At 42.9% G+C, this 22,960-nt stretch overlaps 1 protein-coding gene across 6 annotated transcripts in view; it reads left to right on the top strand.

Annotated features, from left to right (window-relative positions):
- The window catches only part of LOC116332312 (kelch-like protein 29), a 255,737-nt gene that overhangs the window by 176,032 nt on the left and 56,745 nt on the right, over window positions 1-22,960 (top strand). For all 6 annotated transcript variants that reach the window (XM_039599416.1, XM_039599414.1, XM_031755229.2 and 3 more), the window contains one exon: window positions 10,955-11,153. In XM_039599416.1, the coding sequence (XP_039455350.1) occupies window positions 10,955-11,153 (199 nt within the window). The remainder of the gene's footprint in view (window positions 1-10,954; window positions 11,154-22,960) is intronic.

The following is a 22,960-nucleotide window of genomic DNA, read 5'->3' as shown; positions in this document are numbered from 1 at the left end:
CAGCATCTGATCTCCTCCGGGCGCGCTCATGAACACACGACAGCTGCATGACGCGTGATTCGTGGAAAACAAATGAGAATATACGCTCACAGGACGCCATTTTCACCGTTCTCAAACCTCTGCTATCTTCTGTGTTATTTAAGGGAAACGCTGTAATTACTGGAATCCACTCGATGTCAAAGAGAATTCAGTTTGTCGAAAAGTAAGCCAAAAAGTTTTATGTTAATGTGAAGAAGGCAGCCGTTCCTCCAAATATGTTTCTAATGAAATCAGCAGAAAAAAGCTTTTAAAAAATGTTTTTCTTTGAATGAATTCATGCTGAAACAGGCCTCAGAGGACAACGCATTGCACCTGTCAGTAGCTGCTCAGGGCAGCATCGAGCGTCTGTCGTCCTTTACGCCTCTCTCTATCCCCCCCACCCCCACCCCCCAGTCCCTCCTTCTGGCTGATATGCACACACAGTCGTGCAGGCAAAAGAGCACACAAACACGCTCAGCAAAGCATCACTTGAATCCAAATGAAGTGCCATTTGCGAGAGCATATTTTACTAGCTCATAATGTGTTACCAAAGGAAAAAAAAGGCCATGCATGTATTTAAACCTGCTCACACACACACACACACACACACACACACACACACACACACACACACACACACACACACACACACACACACACACACACACACACACACACACACACAGGGGTGCAGAGCCATGTTTGTTTCAACTGAGTGGGTTTTGTTAAGGCTGTGAGGGCAAACATTTAGTTCTTGTGCTATTGAACACACACTTACAGGGAGTGCAGAATTATTAGGCAAGTTGTATTTTTGAGGAATAATTTTATTATTGAACAACAACCATGTTCTCAATGAACCCAAAAACTCATTAATATCAAAGCTGAATGTTTTGGAAGTAGTTTTAGTTTGTTTCTAGTTTTAGCTATTTTAGGGGGATATCTGTGTGTGCAGGTGACTATTACTGTGCATAATTATTAGGCAACTTAACAAAAAACAAATATATACCCATTTCAATTATTTATTTTTACCAGTGAAACAAATATAACATCTCCACATTCACAAATATACATTTCTGACATTCAAAAACAAAACAAAAACAAATCAGCGACCAATATAGCCACCTTTCTTTGCAAGGACACTCAAAAGCCTGCCATCCATGGATTCTGTCAGTGTTTTGATCTGTTCACCATCAACATTGCGTGCAGCAGCAACCACAGCCTCCCAGACACTGTTCAGAGAGGTGTACTGTTTTCCCTCCTTGTAAATCTCACATTTGATGATGGACCACAGGTTCTCAATGGGGTTCAGATCAGGTGAACAAGGAGGCCATGTCATTAGTTTTTCTTCTTTTATACCCTTTCTTGCCAGCCACGCTGTGGAGTACTTGGACGGCGTGTGATGGAGCATTGTCCTGCATGAAAATCATGTTTTTCTTGAAGGATGCAGACTTCTTCCTGTACCACTGCTTGAAGAAGGTGTCTTCCAGAAACTGGCAGTAGGACTGGGAGTTGAGCTTGACTCCATCCTCAACCCGAAAAGGCCCCACAAGCTCATCTTTGATGATACCAGCCCAAACCAGTACTCCACCTCCACCTTGCTGGCGTCTGAGTCGGACTGGAGCTCTCTGCCTTTACCAATCCAGCCACGGGCCCATCCATCTGGCCCATCAAGACTCACTCTCATTTCATCAGTCCATAAAACCTTAGAAAAATCAGTCTTGAGATATTTCTTGGCCCAGTCTTGACGTTTCAGCTTGTGTGTCTTGTTCAGTGGTGGTCGTCTTTCAGCCTTTCTTACCTTGGCCATGTCTCTGAGTATTGCACACCTTGTGCTTTTGGGCACTCCAGTGATGTTGCAGCTCTGAAATATGGCCAAACTGGTGGCAAGTGGCATCTTGGCAGCTGCACGCTTGACTTTTCTCAGTTCATGGGCAGTTATTTTGCGCCTTGGTTTTCCACACGCTTCTTGCGACCCTGTTGACTATTTTGAATGAACGCTTGATTGTTCGATGATCACGCTTCAGAAGCTTTGCAATTTTAAGACTGCTGCATCCCTCTGCAAGATATCTCACTATTTTTGACTTTTCTGAGCCTGTCAAGTCCTTCTTTTGACCCATTTTGCCAAAGGAAAGGAAGTTGCCTAATAATTATGCACACCTGATATAGGGTGTTGATGTCATTAGACCACACCCCTTCTCATTACAGAGATGCACATCACCTAATATGCTTAATTGGTAGTAGGCTTTCGAGCCTATACAGCTTGGAGTAAGACAACATGCATGAAGAGGATGATGTGGACAAAATACTCATTTGCCTAATAATTCTGCACTCCCTGTATAAGTCAGTAAGCTTGTGTGTGTGTTTGTTTAATTTTTAATGCAGGGTTGTGTTTTAAGTGTTGAGTCGTCCATTTTTCACAGTAAAGCAGAGGAAATAGATAGGACCGCTCCTGTGTCATTTATTTGATGCCTCTGTGGCACTCAGTCATTTTACACACACACACACACATGCACAGTAAGAAGCGTTAGTCCTCACTGACAGTAGTGGAATGGGAAATGCTCAGTGGACATTTGTCATCTTTGTTAGCGGCTGGCGGCCTCCCGGCTGCTTCTCTGCCGGCACTGACAGATCTGAGAGGCTCCCTGTTAGACACATTATCCCTGCCTTTCACGAGGCTCAACCTCCTCCGTCCACCTGCCCAAATGTGTGTGTGTGCATGTGTGAAGAGAAAGAGAAGTTTTTGAAGTGGGCTGTGCAGCAGTGTTTCGGCAGTAGATGCAGCCTGACGAGGCTGCGGGGCATGTGTCTCTACTGACACTGACCCGGTGTGCTGTTGCGTACCGGGTCATCGTGAGATTGAGTCCATTAGAGAGATGAAGTCAGAAGGTGTTGTCAGGGCTGCGTATCAGAATCTAAGTGGATATGAATACAAGCTCCTCGTAAATGCAGCTCGTCCAGTGAGAATGGAACAGGGAGGAAAAAAAGTGAGAGTGGGCAGACAAGCTAAAAGCAGTACCTCCATATGTCCTCAGTCTCCTGTGGATTCTTTCCATATGTTCCACGTTTAAGAAAAAACTAATAAAAACATCAAACTCCTTAGAAATCTGTAAAGATCATGCGCAGTAGGCTTGATGTCTTGCAGTTGGCACTGTAGTGGGTATAATTTGCATCCATTAGATGCCATCTCTGTTTAAAAGTGCACAAGGATTGCTTGGATGAGTAAGCGAGAAGATGAAAATGACAGGTCACACCATTCGTCTGGAGCGAAGGCGCCCGCATTCGCTCTGCGTGTGCCTGTGCATGAGAGACTGATTGCTTGAGAGCTTGTTGAAGATGGAGAGAAATGGAGCCGGATACATGGCGCCTTTCCTCATCTGCTGAGAGGACGTCATCCGTTGGTCTGAGTGTCGTGAGGATTCTCATTTACCTCGCAGTTCATGTCGCACGCATGCACACGCATAGACAAATTAATATACTCATTAATGTATGTACTCTTCACTCATGCATGATTCCAAAGTCTTAAAAGTTAAAGCCCAAGGAGTTTAAATACCAAATCTTTGACTTGCTTACCTTTGGATGAGCTTTGATTCATCCAAGTAAACCTAATGCACATGAAAAATGTTCTCCATTGGAAGAGTTAAGTTCAACTTAATTATGAATTTGCACAGTGAAAATGTGTTTTTCATGTTTCCGTGGTGTGAAAAAGATGACTCCAACATCTAGGTGCGCAGCCATGAAAGAATTCCTGTAAATTTGGATTATTCATAAAGGGAGCAGCTGGTATGGTTGCAAAAAGAAATCTGGGAAAAAGCAACCATGTGTGTCGTCAGTAAACACTTTTCTAATGACTTTGTGGACTCAGATGTTTGTTTTTAAGTCTTTGCTTTAAGCTAATGTTTACATTTAAAGTAGAGCAGCGGGGTATATTTGACTTGTGACTGCCTTCAGTGTCATTGGTTTCTCAGGCTACGTCCACACTAGCCCGGATAGATTTGAAAACGGCGTTTTCATCTGAAAACGCTCGGCGTCCACACTATTGTTTTCAGTCGTTTTCACAGAGTCGTGTGTCCACACTGAAACGGATGAAAACGCTTACGTTCCAGTCCTGAGCATGCGCAAAAGCGAGTGAGAATTAAAGAGTTTGAAGAAAAGCTATCTGGAGCATGTACAAACTGATATTCATCTTTTTTAGGGCTGTCAAAATTGAGAGCAATCAAAACAACTGCTGTATAATACACTCCGCTATCTTTGTTTATTTGGTCACATGACTGCATCACATGACTAAAATACATCATCGTTTTAGAAAGTCTGCGTTTTCGTTTGTCCACACAGCGACAGGACAGCTGCGTTTTGAAATGTATGCGTTTTCGAGAGCGTTTTCAAAACGCTTTTTCCTTGAGGAAAGCGCCGTCTCAGTGTGGACGGGAGGTCAAAACGGAGAGAAAACGATGCGTTTTCAAACGAAAACACATTAGTGTGGACGTAGCCTCAGTCATATCCTCCTCTCACTCGTGACAACTGGTCTCAAAAGAGACGAGATGAGGAGGGACGTGATGCTGAAGTGGAGGCTTCGGAACTTTGTTAGCTGCTTGTTAGTGCAAATTGAGAATCACAGTGGGGAGAAAGCTGGTTTAAGTGACTTTGAAGGTTGACGTGCTGGAACTATCCCCCTCAACCCTGACATGGAAGACAGCTTTGAGCTTTTAGGAAAGCAACAGTTACTCAAACCATAACTTCTCACAACCAAGGTGTGCAGAAGAGCATCTCTGAACACACAACATGTCAAGCCTTGAAGCAGATGGGCTTCAGCAGCAGAAGACCACACCGGGTACCACCCGTGTCCGCTAAGATAGGCTCACTAAAATTGGACGACAAAAGACTGAAAAAATGTTGCCTGGTCTATTCGGTGTTGCTTTTTCCTGAGACGTTTGGGTCAGGATCAGTGTTGGGGAGTAACGGAATAAATGCACCGGCGTTACGTATTTAAAATACAAAATATGAGTAACTGTATTCCGTTACAGTTACCTCTCTATTTTCGGTAATTCCATGCCGGTGGAAACCCAAACAAAACACGCATTAAGAGGCTCTAATGCCTGCGTCTCAATCTCGCGGCCCATGTCACCTCTACTTGCGGCCCGCATAATGATGTGAAGACATATTTTTTAAAATTATTATCCAAAAAATTATTTAATATGAAGGCAGAGTGTGACAGGCATTGCCCTAAAGAGTGTAGCCTCATGGGCAGTGTAGCCCAGCTGTAAGTAAGCTGTTAAGACTCGACTGTACACTGTGTTCGTGTTTTCCTCCGAAACAATAAGCTCCGTTGGAGCAGCCTTTCAACGCCTCTCTCTGCCTCTTGCTAGCAAAGTTGACCCAGACAACAAAGTAAAGCTAGTTTTTGGCTACGAACCCGACATGAACCCGACGTATTAGCCAGAGGTCCCTTTACTACGGTTCGGAGCTGTGGACCTGTTTTATATATGCGCAGAATAGTTTTCTATAGGAGATCGCTGCAGAAAGTGCAGCCTTACCTAATGTCCACCTACTGCTACTCATTTATATTAAGATTTAAACATCTAGTTGGTATTGGTATGGCGAGTAGCCGTCAGTAAGAGTAATAAATCACACAGCAATAGTACATTCATGTAGTTGTAAAAAGCATGACAATATATTAAGTAATCCAAAGTATTCAGAATAAGTTACTCTCATTGAATAATAGAATACGTTACAAAATACATGTTGGGGCATGTATTCTGTGATCTGTAGTGGAGTCAACTTCCCAACACTGGTCAGGATTTGGTTTATTTATATTTTGGTACCTGTATTTGCTGAATCCACAGTAGGTCTGTAATTTGTTGGATAAACACACAACTTTTGTAGTTTCACCTCTGTACACAGCCAGTAATCAGGTAGTCAGCATGTAAATGAACTGCAGACTCTCAGTTTTAATTGACAAAAACTGTAAAAAATTTTGCATCACCTGTTTAGAAATTACAGCCATTTTTTATACACAGTCTCCCATTTTCCCCTTTTTCATTCAGCATGCGTTCATGTGTTCATAATGCTGAAATGTTCATGTTAAACAGGGATAGTGGTTTTACTGTAATCAACGTTTGCTAGTAAGCATTAAGCAAACATATGACTGAGACTGACTGGACTGTGGCTAGTTTTTGTTTGCTTTTGCAGGTAATTTAATCACCAAGCTGGTATCGGTCCATTTTTTTATTTTATTTATTTTTTGGCCATGATGCTGCGGCAGATTAATTCACACACAGGCAAAGAAAAATCTCTGTGCCCGATTTCATAGTAATCCATCAAGCTGCTGTTGAGAAATTCCTTTCAAAACCACAAATGTGAAGCTCATTTGTTTTAGAAGACAAACAGCAGCCTGAGTAAACAGTATCTGCAATAATTTCTGCTTGACTAGTTTCAATAGCTGGCATGAAGCACGACTTTTTTCTTCTCTTTTTTTCATAGGGTCTGACACTTTGGATTTGAATATTAGCACCAAGTGTGCAACTCTACTTCATTTCCATGCCGATATATGCGTGTGTGGGAGGAAGAGCGACGAGCCGGGAATGGAGGTGGAGAGCGAGAGAGGCAGAAAGTGATGAAGAAGTGGGAGAGATAGGGAGTTAGTTAGAATTAGAGATGGAGAGTAATTCTTTTTTAGAAATAGACGGACAGAGGGAGAGGGATGGCGGAAAGGAAGCTGAATTAAGGTAGAGAAAAGCTGCTAGGCACTCTTTCCCACACACACACACACATAGGGGATATCCCACACTGTTTACAGTGCAATCGAGTCAGCGGCTGGTTTATTTAATCAGAGTTCAGCCTCAGAGACTATACATTGTCTTAATCTCCTTAACAAGATTTACCAGCCAGTCAACTTTTGGACAGAACACTCCGAACAGAATCCAGCAACTTTGACCACAAACAGCACAGGATGAAATCAGCGCAGTCGTGGGGGATCCACTCCTGAATGCACCCATCTGTCTCTGGCTGTATTTACACGTGCATGTGTGTGTCTGTGCACATGTACGAGCTTGGTTTCAGGCAGATTTTTACCTGTATATGGAAACAGTGTCTGTCCTAACCTTTTTTGCAGAGACCAGATGCTCTCTTTGAGGTAGTTTGACTGTCATTAAAAGATATTTGGCAAGGGAAGAGAGGCTACAACAGATGTGGCTTTATAGGTAGCTATGATTTGCAGATGGTACAGTAGGATGGTTTTGCTCTTTTTTTTCATGTTTGTTTAAGGAGACGTGAGTAAAAGAAAGGTGTGTGTGTGTGTGTGTGTGCGTGTGTGCGTGTGTGCATGTGCGAGAGACTGAGCACTGAAATGGGAGTGGTTCTGCAGCGTGTGTGTGAACCTCTAACACAGATGTCCATCACGCCTTGAACTCTTTAACTGCTGGCTAGGAAGACGGTTAAAGGCATGCACGCACAATTATATTATAAGTTAAATGTAGTTTTACTCGCATCATGAGTTATTGAAAAAAGCAGAATTAAATTACAGTTACTAATCAAAATGTTGACGATTACTTAGATTGTATGGTTTTTCTGCTTACATGAATGCAGCAGCATTAAGATTAGGCGCAGGTCTAGACAGGCTCTGTTTATTTCTGTATACACTAAAAGGTTAAGAACAGTTTATCTGCCAATCAGATCGTTGCAGGCCGAGGTGGGTGGCCATTTCCCCAGACAAGATCGCCTTCGGTGCTGGAAATTAACCAATATTTTCCTCATAAAATTGGAAAGTGGCTCTAATATTACAGTAAAGAGTAAAGCTTGTTTATCAGCTGTCACCATCGAAATGCTGGATATTAGATGTGAGGAACTATCTAGACCCTGAGGTCTTTGCTTCATTATGACTCAATTTAAATAATTTTTTTTAGGAAATTTTAATTAGGTGCAAGACGTTCCATTGCTTTGATGTGGTAATTAAATGGCTCTTATATTTCAAAAGTAACCTTCCCACTCCTGGTCGCAGGCATTTTTAGTTTCCAGCTCAACTGAGCTGTGTGATGTCGGACTGCGAGCCAGTCCACCTGCCGTTCCAAATAAGAGCAAGACTTCCAGATGTGCGCACAGGCATTCGAGCACATTTATTTCTGTAGTGCCCTTAAGGGCACCACCTGGCTGAAACTGCCCCATATACAGCTTTAATTTAGTTCTGAGGGCCAGAAGAGTCAGTAGAGGACCTATTTCTGATAACCTGCAGATTTCCGTGCAAGATTTCATGAGCCATGAATTTTAAACACAACAAAATTCAATATTTCCTTCCTCAGACTGTTGTGTTTTTGAAGATATTTATCTTAAAGAAAAATTACTATTAAATATGTCCTTTTTAACATTTCGCCACATCCGATTACAGGTATTAATAACTTGATAGGATGTCCTAAGAGGTGTAGGTTGAAGCAGACTTGGAGTAAAGTACCTTGTAATGGAAGTCCATAGCAGTAAGCCTGAAGCTTAAGTCCTCCATTTGAGTGTGACATGACTCAGTAACTACTGGGGCAAATCTCCCCACTATGGGGGCACTTTAATTGGAAGTAGTAGCTTCTCTTGAGTAAAGAAGTCTTCCCTTAAGAATATTGCAGAATGCTAAGGAGCTTGCTCTGACTTCACCTTCTCTGTGTTTGAGCTGAGGTGCTGGGAGCGATTGCAAGTGTTTATGTAGGAACTGAGCTGTTTGTTTGATAAACTGCACAGTGGAAATTCATAGATGAGGGAAACAGACAGTCCCAAACGGAGGACAGTGTTTTGCTCCGAGCGTGCTCACAGAGAGGAAATGTCATCAGCAGATTTCTCTGACTGCCATAAAACCATCACTTCGTCTCTCCCACCTTGTCTTTCTTCAGATCGTTCGACGTACTTTTATCCTTTTCTGCCGTGCATCCTCTTTTCCTCCTGTTGTGTCATCACTTGTCTTCCCACCCCCACTTCCCATGCCCTATCTACTTCCTCTCGCGCTTGTCTCTCCGTCTTTTTGTCCCGCAGTCTGACGTCTTATTTACTTCTTTCTGGTCAGATGAGCTCAGGACATCGCTGGAGAGCAGATGGGACACATGCCAGACTTAAAAGGCCTCAGGTGGAGGGGAGAGAGAGAAAGAGAGATGTGCTTAGGCAGTGTCTGCTTATTATTTATACTCGGCTGAATGATGCTTCTCTGAGCCCGTTGTTCTGTCGCCCTCCCCGCGTGGCTCGTGTGCGCCGCTCTGAGCCAAAGGGTCAATGGGGTCAGCCTCCACCCAACTCTCTGTCGCTCCGTCCGAGCTTGTTTACAGCTTTTTACTGTCAGCGTAGACGAGGCTCCCGTGGGGTCGGCGGTGAGGTGTGAGGGGGGACACACGTACACATGTACACACAGACTGGAGGGGAGGCAAAAAAAAAAAATTCACTCAGCAGCCAGAGCTATAGACAAGGTTGCTATGGCAACAGCCTGTCCTACCTCTGAGCTGAACACCTATACAGTATAAGCATAAATGCATGCACGCCCAGAGATGAAACGAACACAAATATGCTAAAGTTGCTATAGTAAAAAGATCCCCCCCCCCCCCTTTACCTTCAAAGCCTAATTGTCATTAACCAGCTCGGCACCGCGGGAAATTAATGGGGCCATTTTCATGTTACAAAAAATTTTTAAAAAATCTTGCTGGTGGCACTGCAGCATCTTGGCTTGAATGGGCTGTGATTAGCCAGAACTGGGTCTTAATTTAGCTGCAAAAGAGCATTAGTTGTCTCATGAAAGATTTTATTTGGAGATGGGGGTGGTGGGGAGTGGGAATCAGAAGCGCTGAGGGTGGAATTAAGATTCCCACCCCACCACCACCCCCCGCCGACAGTGTCAGCTGTCTCATCGTAGCCGAATGCGCGTACGAAAGTGAGATGAGGCTCGGATCTTACTGTAAACTTTTAGTGACGCGGTTCAAAACAAGTCTCCAGAGTTCCTTTTAGTTGCTTTTTTGGGAAATTACTGGGGAAATTCAGTCACTTCAATCTGTGAGGACTCAGTCAGGCATTTTCTCATTTTTCTCTACACATTTTAGCATTTTTGTCCAATATGAGTGTAGAAATTTTAGAAAATGCGTGCAGGGTTTCACTGCAGCTTTGAAGTTTTGACACTGACAGTAACTGAGCTAATGGTCTTGCTACTGCCAGGTTTCCTCACGCTAACAGTCCCGGCTTTTATCAAACACGATGGTTTCTTTTCCCAGCAAGACACTCAAATGTTACAGCAAAAACACTGTTCTTTGATCACTTCAACTAAAGTAATTCAAACACTGTTAGTGTTCGGTAAATTGGAACTTTATTAACAATAACACACTTACAGGCAATTTTACATTTTTTAAAAAACCCAACAAACCAAAAAAAAGGGGAAAAAACCCAAAACCTAAAAGCCAAACCTTGAATGTTGGCTTCATTTCATTTAAACAAAAGCCATTTAAATTGAGGTAGAGTACCAGGTGTCCATCTTTTTGTAAATATAAGTAATCCAAGTTGTAGGATGGCGGCCGTTTTTTGTACAAATCTAAGTAAGAGGGTTAGGCTTCATCCAGTTAACAGGGATCATTTTTCTTGTATGTAAAATATAGCACTGCTGTAACACGTGTTGTCCACGTGTTGGCTGATTTTCCCTTTACTTTGCCATTTATTATTCAACAGTCTCATATAGGGGCTTATTTTCTATATCTAACATTCACACACTCACACTCTGATGGATCTATCAGGGGAAACTCTTGCTTAAGGATATTTCCACACGCGGTCATCGAGGAGACTGGGATCAAACCGCCGGCCTTCTAATTGGTGGACAACCCACTCTGTTTCTTTATTTAGATCTCTTTCAGGTTATTTAAGCAGCACTCACTAACTGCAACCTGGAACATGTAATGACTCTCTGTTCCTTTCCCTCCCTTTATGTGTCTCTTATCAGCATTTGTCAGAGCTGTTAGCGGTGGTGCGTCTTCCCTTCATCCACCCGTCCTATCTGCTGAACGTAGTGGACAACGAGGAGCTGATCAAATCTTCAGAGGCATGTCGCGATCTGGTGAACGAAGCCAAGCGTTACCACATGCTGCCTCACGCACGGCAAGAGATGCAGACGCCGAGGACCCGCCCGAGACTTTCTGCTGGTACGTGCGCACACATAAAGCACAGATAAACTGACGTCCATCATTTGTGCCCTGGTCTCGGTAGCGGTCACGTGATCTGCCTCCCACATAACTGACCCGGAACACACTCGTCGGCGCTGCCGGCATCTGGGCACCCACACGCTCACGCATATCCTCGATTCATATTTTACTGCAGCAAGGTGACCGAGAGGTCAGGGCTCCACACGAGACGCGGGCTCGCCAGTGCACTGGATTGATTTTTTTTAGCCCACAACTCAAAGGCGGTGATTTAGAACTCGGTAATGTTTTGCACACAGCTACTGTAAATGCTCGAACGTACATGTGGGCAACGGGTCACGTATCCAAAAGTCACGACACGTTTTACTTTCAGCAGTCGCTCAAACAGCTTCTGCATCGAGTCTGATTGAGGTAACCTTGAAAAGTTAAACACGGCCAGCTGTAGTGGCTTTCCAAGGATTCTGCAAGATGCTATAAACTTTTATTAAAGCAAACGTAGCACATAAACAACTTTCTTAACAGCAGCTAGGCACAGTAGGATTTCTTGCTTTGAGATTCTTGGAACTGGCCAATCATTTGCTCTTTCTACTGCAACCCAAGTCCAAGTCATTTGAAGACCGTGTTTGTTTACATCGTTAAAATCAAAGAATAATTCCAGAAAATTGGAGGGCGCCTGCAAATTGCTTTTGGCCTTCAGATTTTTTTCCCCGTAGCTCGGCCAGGATCCCGTTCTTCACCCTGTACAGCTTTACCTAATTATAGCGTCTGCGTGGCATTATGAGTTTCGCACCAGCACACCTTACCGTTCAGCACAAGTCATTTCTGCTTGGTAGAATAAAGATAATTGCCTAACAAATGGCACTTTATGCAGGTCAGTTTACAGACTCTGCTGTCCGGCCGTTGCATTTTTGCTCGCCAGTGAACAAACACGAGGAGGACAGCGTTAGGTCAATATTTTATTTTTTTGCGTCTTTAATTGCCTGTAATCCAGCAGCACGAGAAGAATTATCCGTTTCTTGAGAGAAGACATTTGTGGCGTTACATATGCTCACCTTCATCCCATTACTCATCCTCGAGCCGCTAGTTTCTCTTTGTTCTCGGCACTTTCTTGAAGCATTTTCTGTCAAGGCGCATTTTATAGTGTTTGGTATGTGCATATCTTATGCCTTCTACATCCCCCATTATGCAGGCTGAAGTGTGTATTGATTCCCAGTTGCTTGTGGCTCTGTACTACAGAATTATATAAATGCATAAATGCTGCCGGGATGAATACATTCATGATGCATTATACCCCAATGGCTCAATGAATGAGAAATATATGTAAGTTTTTCCGATCAAGTTTTGAACTCCTGTGAAGCTAAAACACTTATTATGACTGACTGTCTGAGGCATGCATTTAATCAGGGCGTCACTGCCAAGAAGCCTGCGTTCTAATGCACTGAATGCACCTTTTCTTGTTTGGGCTAGTAAATGCTTTTTGCATCATTTTAACATATTTTACGATGCTTAAGCGTGCACTTGATGCCAAACGCGCTTGTTCGCCTGCCCCGCTTCCGATGCTCAACCATCTGCTCCGCTGGGCAAGGTGGGTTCTGCGCAGCGGGGCACATCGTCACTGGGATTTCACCGCAGACGAGGAGACGGCAAGAAAGATAAAATGATGAAGACTCGAAGGAGAGTTTGAGGTTGTTCTGTATCAGTCGCGTGTAGGCGAACCAGTGATAAGGAAGAACAGGAGGAGAGGTCACAGTGTGGTCACAGAGGGGGAGAGAGGGGGATCAGAAATGAAATTTGAAGGGCAGACATTTGATTGAGTTTATTCCTTGAGCATGCGTCTTCTTGTGTAAGCAGTAAGCGAGTGTGTGTGTGTGTGTGTGTGTGTGTATATTTTAAATGTGCACAAGCAGATGGGGCACCACCTGAGCTCGGTTGATAAGTCTGTCATGCGGAAAAAGAAAGGAAAACTGCCATCCGTGAAGCACTTCTTGCTGAGCGCAGTCAATCTGTGAACTTGTGAGTTGCGTGCATACGTGGGTGTGTTACAGTGTGCGCGTGTGCGGACACCTCCATTTCTTTACACTCGAGATAAATTTGAGTCGAATTGCACTTTTTCCAGCCTTGAATTTTTTTAAAGTTATTCTTGCGGGACAGATTTTTAATTAACATCCTTTCACATTGAGACTTAAATAATAAGAGTTGCGCTCACGGTGCCGGTGTTCCTTGGCCATTTGTTAGCTGAGCCCAACGAATAATGGATCATTAAGGCTGACTATTTAATATTTGTGAGGAGAAAAAAAAGGAATAAGACAAGTCGTATATATTTAATTTCATGGGGGGAAAAAAACTGAATAAAAAACCCAAATTGGTTGGCGAACCAATTAGTTTTGCGTTCTAGGAAAATTTTGTTATTGTTGTTTTGTTTTTGTTTTTTTTGTTTTTTTCAAGGATGCAACAAATGGGACACAGGGACTTAATTAGCGAGCTTCTGATGGAGCCAGGCTCCCTATGTTTAGGCTTTGTTAAAGACAAGGTATCTGTTTGGCTGGTAGGTAACAGATACAATTCTCTGACATCTTATTTTCTGAACACCTTAACCTCAGGTCAGAGTGAAAGGTAAGGGTGGGTTATCCCAGCTGATGTTGTGCAAAAGGCAGGGACCGCCCAGTTCAGCTTGTATATATAAACTATTGAATGAATTAAGATCGAGGTTTGAAGTTTTCAAGATTTAACGTGTTTGAACTTTTCTTCAAACAGACAATAAAATATCTGATCAGACAAGAGACAGTTTCTAGAATTTAAATGATTGTCCAACATGCACATCAGTAGCATCACATATGTGACAAGCTGTACGGTCTCTAAGGATGTCATTAAGACTTAGTGGGGATTTATGCTAGAGTGTGTCATTTACTCCGTAGCTGTGTCGTAACGCTCACCCCCCTGGAAGTGTAGCTAAGCGTCAGGTCGACGTAACCTGAAACTACTGCGATTGGTTCAGTACCCTTGATTCCTCCTGTGCCACCCCTGCTGGATGGGTCGGTGGGCGGGCTGCGTGGACACCCAAGTTAACACCCGACTGGTTCAACCTCAAGCTCAAGGTCAGAGGTCACCTTTATACTGACACCTTATTTTATATCAATAAAGACGTTGTTTGACGACCATTCGAATAGGGTTGGGGGTTTTCCAAAGGTAGCTGCACAGGTAGAGACAGCCCTCACTAACTTCTGGTGCACATCCAGTCATTTTATTCTATGTCCAGGCCTGAGACATGACAGAAACCACTCTGTTCAGAAAAGAGCTTAAAGGGTTACTCCTAGTAGGCTTTCACAGGATAAAGAGCTAGTAACTGTGTAAAGTACCATGTTGGTCAGCAGTAGCTGTTCTGCACACGGAGCAACATTAGCATTAATGATTTTGTTTTTGTCCATATCATCAGTGTGCATCCACTATTCTCTCTCCTTTTAGCTGTTTTCTGAGAGTCCTGGTGTGTTTATACTGTTTGAGCTGTTAAATGTACCAGCTTTACTGAACAAGTGGCAGAAAGTGGCTTTTCTGAGAGAGTTTCTTACTGGAATCAGTTGCCGAATGCCACTGGAAACAATCTTGATGAGAGAGCAGTAAGAATTTAATGAAGTAAAAGAAATGTGACTTTACAGCCCATAAAAACTTGCCAGTTTTTTAAACATACTAAAAGGCACCAGAGGGTAGAAGTACAAACTCCCATTCCTAACTGTACATAAGTAAACAACACCAAATATTAGCTACTTTCTTAATATAGATGTATACGCTTTAGATATGGTTTCTTTTCTTTTTTTTAAAGATACTAAATGTGCTTGTGAAATTGCATTTGTTCCACGTTTTTGCTGAATTAAGCTCATAAATCATGACAAGTGTAAGCTAACCGCTAATAAGAATATTAATGGCCTATGAAGATACACGCTGCAGTGTGCTTATAAGATGGAATAGCAGGAACTTTTTTTTAAGTTTAACAGAAAGTGAGACATTTTAATGAGTACTTGCTCCATTAGCTGCAAGCTCTAAAAAAAAAAAAAAAGTTATTTCTATTGTGGCTAAACAGAAGCAGCCAGATGGTTTTCACACATCCCTTAATTGTCTTGTTTTTGCCAGGTTTTTCTTTATGTAGAGTCCTGCTGTGCTGCAGTGTTGTAATTTCTCTCCTTCTCTTGCTTTTTTTTTTTTTTTTTTTTTTTTTTTGGACTTAATTGCTCGGTTTTTATTGATTGTTAATCAGTCACTCTGACAAGCCCTGGCATGTCACGTATTGTTTTGCTCTTTGCAGAGTAAATAATACTGTGTTGATGGGGAAAAATAAAATGAGATAAATCTGTTTGTAACGATACTGGACGACGTTAGGGCAAAGCTCATTTTTTTCCTCTGGAGACGAAAGTCATGAAACCCGAATCACAACCGTGATATGAAGGCTATTCTTCAGCTGAGATATTCGTGTATCTTATAATAAACAAGTTCTCCTAACTTTAATTTCATTGGATGCTAATTAAGGAGCCAAAAAATGTGTTCGGCATCGAAACGGGCTCTCTGCGATCTTCAAATACAAATGCAGTTTTAAAATTAGATGTGTTAATACGCTCGGTTACTGCGTGAATGTGTGTGCACCGATAGCTATTTTGCATCTTTTTTTTTTGCTGTTTTTTTAAACATAATGTGCACCATTGATTTAAATGTTATTTTTTCCTCTTGTCACCCCTAATTTACCTCGGTTTGCTACTGCATCTGTGCATTTTGCGTTAACTGCCTTCTGTCTTTCACATTTGGCCCGAAAAGTCTTGGGTAAAGTGAAAACTATGGGTGTCTCGTAATGAATCGGTGGCATTTTGTGTAGTGTATGTGAATCCATTAGCTGCTAATTGGTTAATTAGACTGTGGATGTGCATCTGATTAGCTGTCATTAGACTTTGCAGGGGATCGGGAGGGGATTAAACAGCCGCTGGTGCTGCAAATTTTACCCTCAAACATTTTTGCCTTAAGTCGTATGAGTTGCACTCTGGCTTTGAGGAGTGTTGACATCCATATACAGTTTGTGTTTGCCTGCTATTAAGCAGCAAGCAAAGTTTTCTTTTGTGTGCATGCTGTGTGCGAATGTGCGTGCACCCAGACAAACTCATACATTATGCTCCCATTTCCCTCTCTCCACATGTGTCACTGTGCTCGGCTCAGAGGAGGGTGGAGAGCGCCAGGGCAAACTGTTAACTCAACCCAGCCAAGTGGAATAGCACTCAGACAAATGAGCTGTAATGACTAGGAGACGCAGGGGTCCAGCTCGCCTCATACTGTTTCTCTGTCTTTGCTCACTCGCACACACACGCGCGAGCACACACTCACATTGTTAAAACTTTAAATGCATACACTGTGGGAGGGAATCCTTAAACAGTAGCTGCACTCTCAGCCAGCCTTTCCCTCTGTCCACTTCATCATCTGTAATCAAGCGTTCATGTATCTAAAGCTAGAAAAGTGCAACTGCAGACACATTTACGACTTTGAGTGTGTCACAGGTTTAGCTTTTTTTGTCGTCCTTAATGCCAGAAAAAAGGAGGTTTTAATTATAGATTACATACTTTTAAAGTAAGAAAATGCTCACAGCAAATTGTTACTGACCGTTTCTACATTCCTGCGACATAAGGCGAGCCAGAGAAAATGCTGCGCTAGTGGTGGCGGTCTAAAATGGGTGGATTTTATTAGATCAGCAAGCACAAATAGTGTGGCTTGCATCCACAGTTTAGAGACAATAAAAGCAGGCTGTTCTGCGAGGTCCTAAAGGCCCGTAGGCGTGACATTCATCTACTCGTTCACACCTCCGCCAGCCAGGAGATCCTTGGAGAGTAGTCGTAGCGTGCCACCACTGCAAAGAAAGGAGAACAACACTCACAGCTTGTAAAGAGAGCATAAAAGATCATCAGATAACTTTCTTCTGAAGTCTGCCACCTACTGCTTTTGGCTCGGGTCTGATAAACCACTCTGCATCGCTGATCCCCCTCCGGTGCTTCCTCATCACTGCTGACAGCAGTTCTTTTTGGTGGAATAATTGAATTTATTTGTCATCTTTCTGTGTGGATGCACAGCCTCAATGCTAACCATTAAGCAAAGGTGATGGCGACTGGGAGGCTGTCAGCAGTTTGGAAAGACAATTGTGTGCTTTGCTGGGTCCTTTTTTTTTATGTCAGGACTTTGTTGATTGTTGTCCTGCTCTGTGTAATTATTCAGCCTGGTTTGTCTTGTAGAGCCAATGCAGCATGAGATTACTCTGCCTCACCTCTCAAACCGGAAACGCGGGATACAGGAGAATGTGCCAGAAATGTCTTAATCGCTCTCTGCGAAGAGTGCCCTTCAGCAGATTCCTCTTCCGATTTTATTTCTGGAGTCTGAGATTGGTATTTTAGGAGGGGGAGAGAGATAGCGAGGGAGAAGGAGACAGAACAAGTAAGCGCAAAAGAGAGAAACTTAGATGCAGCTATGCACTGGAGAATTGGGAGTATGAGTTTTTTGATATTCCTTGGGCTTATCAGTGAAAATCTCAGCAAACACAACTGTCCCGGCTCATAAATGTAACATAGAGGCAGTAAATCCAGAAGAGATAACCACTGGTCCGAACGTCTGCGGGGGCTGCAGCCAAAATTAAGGTTCCCTCCACTTGTCCTTTTGACTTGTGACTGCTGCCAGCCCGAGCTCCCAGGAAGGGAGGGAAAGGGCAAGGGAGGAGGGGAACGGGTGAACGATTGCTTCCCCAGCCGCTGCCAGAAACCTTGACTCATCCTGTTCCTGAGCCGCAGTTCGTGCTCACGAGCAAAGTGAACAGCATTTACAGAAACACGGATCAGTCTCAGCATCGTTCATGCCACATCTGGTACTCTGACCTGCTGTACCGGCTGCGAGGCTGGAAGCATGCATCAGCCTCATCCAATATTCAAGAGGAGGGATGGGGTGAGCCTGCTTTGGGCTCTATCGTTGCGTGTGCTGACGGTGCAGATTCAGGCATTTGGATGGAGAGTGCATCAAATCATCGAATCATCAGCCCAGAAGGTTTAGATCCACTATATGTTGAATTCTAAAGGAACTGACATGTTTTTTCTTTTATTAGGAAAATTTGGATTGTAACATATCGTTAACAAAGTTCAAAAAATAAGATATACTCGAACTCGTTACCTTCAGTAGAGTGCTCTGATGCTTGTTTATGCTCGCTCCTCAGCGCCTCAGTGCCTTCCTACCACTCCCCTACAGCATCAACAGCGTGCAGCGCTTGCTAAAAAGCAAAATAACCTAAAAACTAAAAGCTTCATCCCAAACATGAGCAACATTTATCAAGGTGCTATTTTGGTCAATGTCTAGGATCTTCACTCGCTCCTACCTGTGCGTTGTAAGTGTGGGCAAAAAGATGCTAACTACAGTTCACTTAGTTGTCACCGGTATCATTAACATAAAAGATCATTTTAATATTATAAATAATCTCTATTGTACACACAGAAACCAGTTTTTGTACATGTGAAGCTCCCATTGCCCATTCCTCTAGTTGTGTAGCTAGCTCGGTCTATGGAAGGGGATTTCGAGGTGAACTGAGCCTCTAAGTGTTGTTTGAGGACACTTAAACCCTTCACGACGTTTGTTTTTCCCTTCTAAGGAGACCAGCCATCACTGCAGATTTTCAGTCAACAGATGCCCAGCAGACAATAAAATGCACACACACTGCACGAACGCAAGCACACAAGATCCTTTTCAAGCACGCTCACTGCACCCTCCCTGGACTCTGACTTTCCTTTGGAGCCCTTTGGCCCTCTGATCCTCACCGTAGCAAATTAACACCCCGGGAGAGAAATTATGGGATTCAGAGGGGGGGGAAATGCTAAAGAGAGAGAATGGAGAGAAGCGGCTCAGATAAGAGAAAACGGCTCTGCGGCTGTCACTGGGACTGTGATACCCAATGAGAAAAAGTCTTCATCCTCATAGTTTTCTGCACTTAAACTCTATATGAATGTATATTATTTACACATGTATATATCTATGTAAGCTTTTGTAAAACAAAACAACAACAACAAAAAAAAACAGATTTTCCCTCTTTTTTTCTGTCACACTAGACGAGATGGCTGTTGTTTGTGTAGTCTTATGATTTATGTGTCTAATGTCTGGCTGCAAAGCAGATAGGTTTTAGAGGGAGAGATTTATGGAAAATAGAGCTTAAATTGACATAATCTTACAGTCTGAACAGTTATTTGAGCAATGTTCTCGTTTATAAATAATATTGTTTTCATACTTTACACCTCCTCTACTAAGCATTAAGGAGAAAATGTACAGTTAATATAAAAAGGAGAACGTGGAGAAGTGCTTTAAATCAATTTTCAGAGCAAATCGTCTATATGTAAATAGAATGTTTGATATGCCTAGTGTAATTTACTGAAGACATGTTATGTACAGTAATAAATCTCTTCAAGCCGAATTGAGTGGACTTAATGACCAGATCAGTAGCTTTTAGCAATAGCGCCCTGCACTGGTGGGTGAAAGTGTTAAGTCTACTCAACTGCAATAAGAAATTATTTATGACGGACATCAAAGTCCACAACAATTACTATGTTGCAATCATGCATCACTCCAACCAGTCAATGCAGATGGCCCCGCCCCTCCCTGAGCCTAGCTCCGTCTGAGGTTTCTTCCTGTTAAAAGGGAGTTTTTCTCTCCCACTGTCGCCAAGTGCTCGCTCATAGGGGATGGTTGGGGTTTTCCCTGTATTATTGTGGGGTCTTTACCTTACAGTGTAAAGCAAGTTGAGTGCTGTTGTGGTTTGGCACCATTAATAAAACTAAATTGCAATGAATTTCAGCAAAGCGATTCCCCCAAAATTAGTAGTCGAACATTTGACATAGCTCTGCTTGGTGTGCTTAAAAACTTTGAGACAGCTGGAAAAGTGCGGGACAAAAGAAATGATGACAGGCCTTAAAAAAAAGAACTATATCTGAAAGTCACGTACTTAAGAAATAAGAAAAATATCCAGCAAAGACCTGAGAGATCCATCTGGAAGTTCAGTTGATCCACCTACAATTCACTAAAGCCTCATCAGAAATGGTCACAGTGGAGGGGTGGCTGTCAAAAAGGGTTCTTAAGGAAGGGAAATGGGGAGAAAAGAGAGGTATGCCAAATTACACAAGAACTAGACTGAAAATCAGCAGTAACTAATTGGACTTGCCTGAAGTACGTTATAATGTGCTCTGATTGGTGGTTAAGCTGTCAGGCAACGAATGACAGCCCGAACATTCAAAAAGTTTGCACTGGAGTTGAATGAGTTCGATGTGGACTACCTGCTGGAAGCCTAAATAAGTTTTTAAAAACACAAAGAAGTATAAAAATTGATCTTAGAGCTCAAGTCAGAAGCACAATCCTGCTTTTCCAACCAACAGGCCAAACTGTTAAATTATCAAAGTTACTGAAAGGAAAAGAAGCAAAATTCACACATTTACAAATCTGCAAATGTGAAACTTAAGGTAGTCACATCGTATCTTAGCTCTGCTTTTGAGGAACGTAATACAAAAATACCTTAAAAAGCTGTATGTGCTTTGCATTTAAAAGAAACTTGCATAGATAATGTTTCAAATCTAGGTGTTACTCAAGGAAAGATAAACTGGGAGTCACAGTTCAAAGTTTCAAATGGTTATTTATTTACAAGCTATAAATTGGATGGCAGTAAGAGTCAAGCGAGCGAACATCTGGATGTATCCATGGTGAACGTTGGGTGGGACTCGGAGTGTGGTCCATTCACCTTGTCTGTATGAGAGGTGAGGCAAGTGTAATAAATCATCCAGATGATCCACTCTAGTACCATTACCTGAACTTCAAAGCTGAGATTTGTTTCATCGGTGCTGTACTGTAGTACACACTGGTAATTAGATATTGAGAGTACAGCTTGTCTGGATTGTATTGAAGCTAAAGTCTCAAGTGCCACTCTGTTGAGTTACTTCTGTCCCACTTGTTTTTGTCTCTGTGACTTCACCCAGCCGAACCACCAATGCCCCTGTGGCCCTTCTGCTGCAAAGTATGGCTGGTTAAAGCAAGGTCATAAAAGGCTGCGAAGGTAAAAAGTGCACAAGGCAAAAGAGCAGGAAGCAGTGAAGGAAGATGAAATGGCGAATACATTGGAAGGTAGAGCAAAGACTCTTGGGGTTTAAAAGAAAAAGAACGGAAGAGAAAGAAAGCAGGAGAGAGAGGGCAAAGTCTCCCGTAGGTTGAGAGAATGAGAGAGATGTTAGCCATGGGGTTAAAAAACAGCAGCGAAAGAAGGAAAGGCAGGTCGCAGCACGAGGCAGAGACCAAGGAGACCAATAAAAAGGTGAAATAAGACCCATTGTGGAAGCAGGGAAAGGAGAAAAAAACAATCTTCTCATTCTATCTTTATCTTCATATCAGCCTTACTGACTATACATCTGTGTACAAGTGTGTGTTTGCATCCACATCGAGAATCCAGCATGGGGTAAAGCATGGGCCGTGTGCTCCCGTCAAAGATGGGTTTCATTTAGTTGAATTGGGTGGAAGCGATGCACAGAAACATTCAGGGGTATTTGTGTGTGTGTGTGTGTGTGTGTGTGTGTGTGTGTGTGTGTGTGTGTGTGTGTGTGTGTGTGTGTGTGTGTGTGTGTGTGTGTGTGTGTGTGTGTGTGTGTGTGTGTGTGTGTGTGTGTGTGTGTGTGTGTAGTCACATCATACTACGTGGGTGGGCTTGAATTTGAGAATCAGCTCTTACACAAGCCTGCCCGTCCCTCAGACTACATCCTTTTTTGGAGCTTTTTGTATTGCCACACAATACACCTCCTCCCGTCACCTTGTTTTTCCTCTTTATTCTCGCTCTCTGCCATGCTGCTAAACTCATCCCCTGTCTGTGTAATTCTACCAAACAGATGTAACTGATATTTTTCTCTGATGGGCAAAAATCTCTATCTAGCTGATGAACATTAGCTCCATCTAAGAGGGACTTAGCTTCTGCTAATGTACTAATAAACGGTAGACGTAGCTATCGTGATGTCACCTATTGGTTTCCAGTTCTGATGCCTCAAGATGAGCTTAGTGAAACTGCATGGTCATTGGTTGAAAGCCCCAGTATATCCACCCTGTTGATCAGTTCGCATGCCACCGGTAATGTTATCACACAGCCACATACATTTATGCTCGCCATTTCAATGCAAGGGCAAGACGGTGGTTAGCATTGTTGCCTCACAGTAAGAAGGTCCTGAGTGTATTCCTGAGGGTTCCTCCCACAGACTTACCAATGAACCTAACCCCAGTAACGCATGTTACTGGGGTTAGGTTCATTGGTGATTCTAAATTACTCATGTGAATGTGAGTCTGTATCTCTGTGGGTATCTGTGTCAGTATGGAGTACCCTGCCTCTCGCCCTATGGTAGCTGGGACAGACAGGCTCCAGCTCCTACGCTGAGGCCATGTCCACTCTAATACGTTTTTGTTTGAAAACGCATCTTTTTCTCTCCGTTTTGGCCTCCCGTCCACACTGAGACGGCGTTTTCAGTCAAGGAAAACGCAGCGTTTTGAAAACGCTCTCCAAAGCAGATACATGTGAAAACGCTGTTTTCGCATCGCTGTGTGGACAGCGAACCCGAAAACGATGGCACATTTTAATCATGTGATGCAGTCATGTGACCAGTTAAACTAAGATAGCGGAGGTAATTATACAGCAGTTGTTTTGTTTGCTCTCAATTGTTACAGCCCTGTTAAAGATTAATATCAGTTTGTACATGCATCGGATAGCTTTTCTTCAAATTCTTTAATTCTCACTTACTTTTGCA

The sequence above is a fragment of the Oreochromis aureus genome, linkage group 15, assembly GCF_013358895.1.
Source record: "Oreochromis aureus strain Israel breed Guangdong linkage group 15, ZZ_aureus, whole genome shotgun sequence".
Taxonomy (NCBI): domain Eukaryota; kingdom Metazoa; phylum Chordata; class Actinopteri; order Cichliformes; family Cichlidae; genus Oreochromis; species Oreochromis aureus.
Note: the sequence above shows the minus strand (reverse complement) of the source record. Positions and strands in the feature narration are given on the sequence as shown.